This window comes from Palaemon carinicauda, chromosome 8 (genome assembly GCF_036898095.1).
Source record: "Palaemon carinicauda isolate YSFRI2023 chromosome 8, ASM3689809v2, whole genome shotgun sequence".
NCBI classification, from domain to species: domain Eukaryota; kingdom Metazoa; phylum Arthropoda; class Malacostraca; order Decapoda; family Palaemonidae; genus Palaemon; species Palaemon carinicauda.
The window spans coordinates 96,759,546-96,769,545 of NC_090732.1; the positions used below are offsets into that span (position 1 = coordinate 96,759,546).

The 10,000-nt window shown below is 31.9% G+C and overlaps 1 protein-coding gene across 1 annotated transcript in view; it reads right to left on the bottom strand.

Annotated features, from left to right (window-relative positions):
- Positions 1-10,000, bottom strand: part of LOC137645810 (cell adhesion molecule Dscam1-like) — a 248,653-nt gene that overhangs the window by 96,761 nt on the left and 141,892 nt on the right. The window contains 2 exon segments of the mRNA XM_068378765.1: positions 2,034-2,154; positions 9,403-9,549. Of these exon segments, the coding sequence (XP_068234866.1) occupies positions 2,034-2,154; positions 9,403-9,549 (268 nt within the window).

Here is a 10,000-nt window from a genome sequence, read left to right on the forward strand (position 1 = left end):
GTTTTAACCATCTCCCGGATGTAATTTATCCTTTACAAGTGTAGAGATTGTTTTTCTTCAAGCATTGGCGATTACTGTATTCAGTATTTTCCTTACAAAATTTTTGATGTCCTAATAATCCGTTCATTGTTGTTTGTAATCTCAGAGTGTACCATCAGAGTGTACCTCCTAATTAATAGACGATGTATTTCTCCCTATTTAACTAAAAATTAGAACCTAAAGGAAAAAAGGAAAGTCAAATAATAGTCTAGTTAAGTCCATTCTGACTCCTACGCTTCTGTTTAAAGAGGGATTAGATCCTTTTATTTACTCTCGTCATGTTTTCGTTTAAATCAATATGTCAACTGATTTCAACGAATAAAAATTTCATAAATGTTCAAGTAAGATGTATAATATATTCGTTACCGTGTATGTATAAATCTATTCATATGTATATTTGTGAATACTTGAAAGTCTTTTAACTTGAGCTATCAGGAATGCAAGCGTGTTTTTCCGTAGAATTGAAAGCTTGCTCTCATTGATTCAGTTACTCAATGCCTCTTTCCATCGAGGAGGGAATTTAAAAGGTGATAAAAAAATCGGGGCAATTGGAGATGAATGTCACAGCATCAAACGCAGCGTACATTCAAACAATAGCCTCGGTTAAATAAAGAAGAAAAAAGTTGATCGATCTAATTACTATTCAATGGTATCGTTCGGTGCACTAAAGAATATTTAATTCATAAGGAGAATTTAATTCCAGAGGTCTCCGCACATGTAGCAAACGTTCCCACAGACCTCTATCACTCCCCACACCACATCCAGCCTCCACCCTGGGGTAATGCCCTTTGTACATGCATCATATGAATAGCATCGGTTGTATTGTTCTTGTTATTTTCTTCTTTTTTTTTTTTCTTTTTGCTGAATAACATCGAACTAAATCAACACAGGACGGGATTTCTTAAATTAAGAGAAAGGTCACACCCAAATAAAGCAAGTAGTAGAAAGTTTTTTGTGTTACCTTCATTGTTGCTCTCTCTCTCTCTCTCTCTCTCTCTCTCTCTCTCTCTCTCTCTCTCTCTCTCTCTCTCTCTCTCTCTCTCTCTCCGACTGACAACCCGTTTTCCGCAAAAAACATCTACTAACATAAATATGTTTTACCGCATGAAGCTTGTACGGATTATGTCAATGAACATTGAAACGATATAAAAAAAAAAAAATCTGATTTTTTTTCTTTTTTTTTTCATTGAAACGAAATTTCTAGAAAGTTTTAAAATGGAATGGCCAAGCCTGTGGTGATTACAATCAACTGAAATGTTACCTATATAGTATCTTAATTTTATTGTTGTTGTAATTTATTTATCTAATTTTTTTTTCTTTTTAAGGATGTCGGTTTATTCCTTTCCCTTTGAGGTTAGGCATATTTCATTTCCATTTCTCTTTATGTGTCCTCCAAATAAGGGCGTCAAGTCACTACCCTTATCCTCTTCTTGCAAATAAAGTAAAAACGATATTCAACAACTAAGTACACAGTACAAATGTACATCGGTTGACCTTTATTTTCGGCATTTTCTTCCAGAACTCCTAAACATCCAGCATCAGACCTTTCCTGACTATCTCCATTATCCACTGTATATAAATGCGATCATTGTAACACAAATTGCCCTTGATGATCCTTTGCTGTACATATTCTTACACAAGCTTTACTTTACAATTAAACCCTCGTAAGATATACCCTACATCTTTCATATCTATTTAGTTATGGCTGCAATTCAATTATGAGACTTTAAATCCAAATATGTCATTTGAAAACTTCAAACCTTTTATAATTCTGTTAGAAATCATTTCATCCATCAAACTAATATGTGTTCCATCTTTGAATTTTCACACAAGAATTTACCTAAACAAATTAATTTACTTTAATACTGACATTTTTACACTGGTTTCATCTCTTCCAGAAACCAGTAGTCCTGCGGAAGTCGGTTACTCATCACCAAGTCAGTATACATTAAGATTTAAAATAAACAGATGAATTCCGATTTCAAAGACCTTACCTGTACGTAGGCGTGGGATGGCCCTGTGCAGCACAAGGTAATACCGCCCATTCACCAGACCACACAGTCACAGTCGATCGCTTATCCACGCTTAATCTTGGCTTTTCGTTGCCATGAGGTTCTGCAAGGGATAAACATAAAAAACAGATGAAGTCATCAAAGGCAAAGAAAATCTATTCTTTAAGAAAATGAAGTCCAAGGGTAAGGGAGAGCAGCACTCTTATCTATATAATTCAGGTTTGAATAAAAAAAAAAAAAAATTGAAAGGGGAAGAAGAATCACTGGGATTTAACCCATAGCGGAAAAATAGACCCACTCCCAAAAGGTTGTAATATCATACCAGACAGGCAAGACGAGAGTAAGAAGAGTATGGCAAAGCTTGATAGCAATAAAAAATACAGTTAATTGTCCAAAATATAATAAACGTCTTAAAGAAAAGCCGACTCCTGATCTACATTACTACTTCTATAGATGTGAATGCATACAGTAGGGAATTCAACGTCCTTCTGAATGCCCAAATAGAAATAACCAGACCTTCTCTGAAAATTACATCATTACCTACAGGCTTTGCCACCTTTGAAATGTTACTCTTATCATGAATTACAGCAATAAAGAAAAAGTGAATCGATGGCTGGCGTAATTCCTGTGCCATTTCAGTTTTTCACTCGGCAATGAGCAGTAATAACCGAGTCTGCAATAAGCTGAAATGATGCAGCCTTTATGAACGCATTTTATATCTCCTATTTCTTTTTCTCTCATTACGTTTGCAGTTGTATAATTTCCCATCGCGTGGCCATGTAATCGAGTTAGAGATATGAAAGACTCAGTCGCTAAATTTATGGAAGTGTCAGCCAAAGTATTCGCAGGTAACAACTCTGCCGGATAATTGCACTTTCGTCAATACAAACTTCGGCTTTTACATTTGCCAATCAAGAATCTTAAGAATAATGCTTACCTAAGCTTCCTTATGAACAATACATGCTTCCTTAGCAACTGATCCATGCACAGATTAAACTTCAATGCTGGCTTCTTAGGTTGCCTAAGCTTCTATAAGAGCATCTTATTTTACCTTACTCCCTAAATAGGCAAAATAAGAATAAGACGTTAGATGCTAGTGTTGTATAAAAACACTCTAGTTCATATAAGTACGTTATATAATACACAACGTAATCTCATACAATATACGCCATTTCTTCCCATTGAAAAAGAAGTGTTCAAGCACATAAAACAGATGATGAGAGAGAGAGAGAGAGAGAGAGAGAGAGAGAGAGAGAGAGAGAGAGAGAGAGAGAGAGAGAGAGAGAGAAAAGAAAAATGCCATTCCTCTTGTGTATAAGGAAATTCTCACAACAGAAATGGTACAACGAGCAAATCATTCTTGCACGCGATTCGAACATGGTAATATGGGAACCACTTCTCCAGAATTGCCAGGTATCACCGGCAATTGAAACATATTCGAAATCGAGTCAGTGTTTCGAAATTGGTAACTCTACTTGGAAATCTATTGGCAGATTCTGAGAGTGATTTATACACACACACACACACACACACACACACATATATATATATATATATATATATATATATATATATATATGTGTGTGTGTGTGTGTGTGTGTGTGTGTGTGTATATATATATATATATATATATATATATATATATATATATATATATATATATATATATATATATATATATGCCAGTATGTATGTATGTATGCATGTGTGTGTTTGTGTGTGGATGTGTATGTATCTGTGTGTTCATTAGAAGAAAAGGCATATTGGTAAATACAGTTCTATATATGCATGAGTATATCTATGTACGTGCGTGTTTCTGTGTAATGAAGAGAAATTATTCGCTTCAGAGTCCCTATAACTCATGGAAGAAATATATGTGCATGACGTTCAGATACTTGTACTTAAAATTATCCGCATAATTCCAAGTACAGAACAACAGGAAACTCATATTTCAATTTTCAAGTTAGTATGTTTTCTATGCCGTGTGAAATTATTATAGTAATATTTCTATTCGAGGTATGCATTAACAATTGTGTGGCCCTCATTTCCAAAAGTTCGTTCTTCAACTCATGGAAGCTGTCTATTAAAAACTATGAGGCAATCATGTTTAAACTTCGGCATTGAACACACGCAAGCTCGCTCTATTTGAATTAGCGTTGCAATTCTCTGGCCAATTATTGGTCAATAATTGTATGGAGTCCTTTAAAGTCTTATTCAACAAGCTTTAGAAAGAGATTAGGGACCAGTCTCTGTTTAGTATGAACGTGATACCTATTCTGCTGTTTTCAAAGATTGTTGGTGTCTTTTTACAATATTCACGTTTGAACGCTTAAATACGTTTGAACGCCTAAATACGTTTGAACGCTTAAATACGTTTGAATGCTTGAATAATAGTTTAGTGGTTAGTTTTCCGTAATAAAGCTTTAGACTAATTTCAGTGCAAATAATGGTTTGTTTCCAATTTTCTTTTATCCGAAGACGATGGTCAATTCTATCAGATGAAGAAAGATTGTGACAGAATCAAAACAATAAAAACAAGAAGTGCACAGGGAAAGGCCTCTTCAATTGTGGCAACATATATTGTTAAAATATTGATAAAATAAATAAATAATAATAATAATAATAATAATAAAAATAATAATAATAATAATAATAATAATAATAATAATAATAATAATAATAATAATAATAATAATAATAATAATAACAATAATAATAATAACAAGGCTGATATGATAACAATAATAACACGAAGAATAATGAGCATACATGTGATCGACAAATTTATTCTAAGGTCACACAGTCTGCGCCCCCAACTGTTACTCACATAGTCGGAGAGAGAGAGAGAGAGAGAGAGAGAGAGAGAGAGAGAGAGAGAGAGAGAGAGAGAGAGAGAGAGAGAGATATAAAACAAAAATTATAAATAGCAGATGTGAAGGGGCTCTGAATAGTAAAAAAAAAAAAAAATACACTTCGGTACTAATCATTAAAAGAAAACAAATATTCTAGTAACCGTACGGGATAAAACACTACAGAACACACCAAAAGTTATCTATTTTCTAGGTTCCGGTATCTAGGAATGAAGAAATGACACACACGCTTCTCATGTGTTCACATTATATATCTAGTTATCTATCTATCAATCTATCCATCTATTTATCTATCCATCTATCTATCTATCTATCTATCTATCTATATATATATATATATATATATATATATATATATATATATATATATATATAGAATATATATCAATGAATATGTATATATACACACACACATATATATATATATATATATATATATATATATATATATATATATATATATATATATATATATATATATATACATATATGTGTGTGTATGCATGCATGTGTGTATCTTTATCTGTTGTGTTACGCGGAATTTTAAAGAGTAACAATAACATCTTCACCTACATACATGTATCTATATATACAAGTACACACACATATATACATATATATATATATATATATATATATATATATATATATATATATATATATATATATATATATATATATACATTACATATATATATATATATATATATATATATATATATATATATACATATATATATATACATATATATATGTATATATATGTGTGTATATATATATATATATATATATATATATATATATATATATATATATATATATATACATATATATATATATATATATATATATATATATATATATATATATATATATATATATACATAGGGTGTTTGTGTGTTACATGTAAGTTGAGGTAGTAGTTACATAATAAAGGAAAAGGACTTAAAAAATATTGGATACCTGCACCCAAAGCTAGAAAAAAATTAGCTTTAAAATTATAGATCAGGATAATCATTCTCTTCGGTGTCGTCTAACATTCAAAGAATAAAGTAAATAAACGCTTAAAAAAAAGAAAATCATGAAATTCAAATAAAGCACAACCGCAGATGATCCTAACCGTGTGTTAATGTAAAAGCTAATATGCTAAGGAAAAACAATGAAACGTTTCCTTAGTATTGGTACATTAATGATATATATCTTGCTTAAAATGTTATAGATAAAATTTTAGGAAAAATTCTGCTTATACAATAGTAATAAGTCGAATGATGCTTTACAAAACTTAGACAAGTTACGATAATGAGAAGTCTTGGGTAACAAACAGCCCATTCAGTCTACAATGAGCAAATTAAAGCGCGTCTCAAAAATACAATCACCCAAAAGGTTGCAGAAAACGAAAATAAGGAAACATCAACATCCGCGCTTTTCAAAAACCGTGAAAAATGTACGCGCAGAAGAAATGACAACGGAAGCAGCGAATTCGAGAACAACTTTGAAATGCCTGACTTTCTGAAGAGAACCGAGGCAGGGAGCGAAAAGGGGAAGGGAATGTGAGCAGCCCGGTTTTATCTGGCGATCAGAGATAGCGTGGTGGACGAGTTCGTCCAACAACAAGAGAGAGAGAGAGAGAGAGAGAGAGAGAGAGAGAGAGAGAGAGAGAGAGAGAGTCGTCGGTGTGGCTCGAAGGAGAAAGATGAGTAAAGATGAGTAATCGAGTACGAGGAGATCCACTCTAGGCGTTGCTTCTTGAATGGAATGATATGAATAGACTTGAATAGATGTGCCCGAAGGGGAATGCCCGCTGAGAGGTCTGATAAGAGAGAGCAGAGATACCTTGCTGGAAGAATGGGACCCCGGAGTAGGGGTTGGGACGGAATCTCAATGGAAAGGGAGAATAAACTGATAAATGGAGAGAGAGAGAGAGAGAGAGAGAGAGAGAGAGAGAGAGAGAGAGAGACGCTTGCTCATGAATTTAATTCCAATATAATACAAATTCAATTTTAAAGGATATTTTGTCTTTTTTTAATGAATGTAACGAACGTTCTGGCTTTTAGCATAAAATAGAAATGAATAAAAGAATATCCAATAAAAACAAAAATAGCTTTGGGAACTAAGTACTTTTTCGAGCTCAATTTAAATCAAATACAGTACATTTTATTCGCTTACTTAATATACCCTCATCACTCTACAATATGCTGCATTACAAATCGTCACACAAAATATAGATAATATTATAGAGATATATCTTTTATGTAGATTTATAAAGGTGATACGGTAATTATGTTCGATGAATAAAGCTAAATATATAGCCAGAGTTTATTCCAACCACAAATCACCAAAACGACGACATGCCCAGTGGAGTGAAATAAGAAAATGCTGCTCTACGGGTGAAAGTCCTCTCATTTAGACAGACCAATATTCCATAAACGGGAGTTTTATAACAGAGAGGCCATTCACTTCTGCGTTGAGGGGTTTTACTGTGACGTAAATGAGTTTAGGTATGTTGTCAAAGAGGCCTTTTGGCAGAGAGAGAGAGAGAGAGAGAGAGAGAGAGAGAGAGAGAGAGAGAGAGAGAGAGAGATTTTAGGGTTCCCATTTAATCAACAGCATATGAAGATTTAGAAACAATGTAGAGTATGCTTTGTTAGTTGCCTGTAATATTATAACATTTTATGTGTTTGTGCATTTGTGAATAGTCTCTATACATCTTGATATATATATATATATATATATATATATATATATATATATATATATATATATATATATATATATATATGTATGTATATATATGTACATATATGTATATATATATATATATATATATATATATATATATATATATATATATATATATATATATATTTATATATATATATATATATATATATATATATATATATATATATATACACATATACATATATATATACACAGTGTATATATATATATATATATATATATATATATATATATATATATATATATATATATATATATACATACGTTGATTTACATATAAGATTTAAAAAAGTCCTCCCGATTTCACGTAATGAATCTTTCACTTCACTATATTCTAGAATGATAATCTTTTTTATCAAAAAGGTAATATAATCCTAAGAAATCTTAACACCTCAAAAGACTAAAGTATCGTGGTCATTGCAGAATATCAAAACGTATCCAGAACACTCATAGTGTAGAAGACATTGATTTTCCGGCAAGTGATTTAATATTCTTCTTCTCGGTGTCCGGTTGTTCTTTCCTTGAGGAAAATCACAATCAAAATCACTGAGATCAATGGACTGACATACGGAGTTACATATCAAATAGATTGTTATAACTGGGGAAAATATAATCTAATATCATCTTGAAGTCCAAATCAACTAAAGATAAAACTTATAATTTGTGCTTATGAAGAATAACTCATGGCTGGTGGGTGTGTTCTCCTCCTCTGGCAATATGGTTTTCAAATTTTATAAAAAAGAAAAAAATCACTTGAATGGTACACATTGAAAACCGAATTCTAGTTGTTAGCAATAATAATGAAAATCAATATCAACATTAAAAGTAATGAATATGGCCTAATATTTTTCTTAAGTTTTCCATAATTCCAATGTATTTCTCTATTGATCATTCGTGACCAAGACAAATCCTTTTTTTTTATTTTTTTTCTTGTAAGTCTAAAACATTAATATTCATAATTTCAAATAGTTCATCATGACATTAAGATGGCATTTAAATAAAAAGATATATACAATTCTTTACATTAATGACAATTTACTAAAAACCATCTGGAACTTGCAAAATTAAAACAAACTGGTTACTTGAGGCATCTTTCTCAGAATTGTATTGGTCCGTTTTCTGTGAACTTTACCATGAAAATTTGTTGTAGTCCAGTCTAATACGGAGTATGAAAGGACAGATTTTATAAGGAGCTACCCCTAGTACTGGAAAATCTACCTATACTAAAAGAAACCTCAACCGAGACCAATAATACTTCACGGTTCAAACATGAAGTGCCTCACTTATCTAATGGCTCAAGTTAAACTGCTTATTAGGGGAAAAGTCATTCTTTGTTTCTTGGGTCACATTTAGAGAAGTGGTGTAACAAAACCGTCGGAAAACCATAAGCTAATTCTGACAAAAGGCTTACACCAATGTTAGTAAAGACAAAAATAATGGCTGATTCTTAATATCATTATCGATTGATAGTGTAAATAACATTTTTATTCTCACAAAGGAGCAGAGAAAGGAAAAGATATTTATAGATGTGGAGGCAAGAGACAAGGAGATGACGATAAAGATTAACATAAAGTATATACCACTTACCACATGATACAGAACCTCTTTACAATGGAGCCCCGGATCTTCATGTTACCCAGGACCCTTGCAACTCATTTCAAGTCTTCTTACTTCTTTAAGATTCTCTCCATAGGAAAATGCCAAACTTCCTTCATATACTATTGATATGAAGCACTTACCAGTAATGATGACTCTCCCAGCAGATGAATCCCGAATCTCGCCCGTCAGCGTGTGGTTGGTCCGACACCGATAGCTGGGGTAACCATCACTTGGATCTGCTCGGTAAATGTGCAGCGAGCCATCGTGCAGAATCATGTACTTTCCGCCTGTCAAAATCAGAAACGTGAAAAAAAAAAAAAATATTATTTTCTTTTTAAACGATAACATTCAAATCGGAGAAAAATTGTACTTAATCAAGTAAAAATGAGACAAAAATAACAGGTTTTTAACGGAAAGTATAGTCTAGTTTTTCAATCTTCAAATTAATAATATGATTAAAAAAAAAAAAAAAAGAAAGGAAAAAAAAACACAAGATATGGAGTTTCACTATATCAAATAAACGTAAGTACAGTTCAAATTCTTTTCAATTATCGTCAGAATGAGATAGGTAAGATCATTGAAATAGTCCTAGAAACATAAAACAATAATTGAAATTAACGAAATGTAATCAAATAAAAATTGCTCTCAAAATTAAAAGGCTTCATTTTACAGTGGAGAGGTTATCAGTGAATGTTTCTGAAGTTTACATCGAGGTTATTAATATAAAAATGAAGGAGT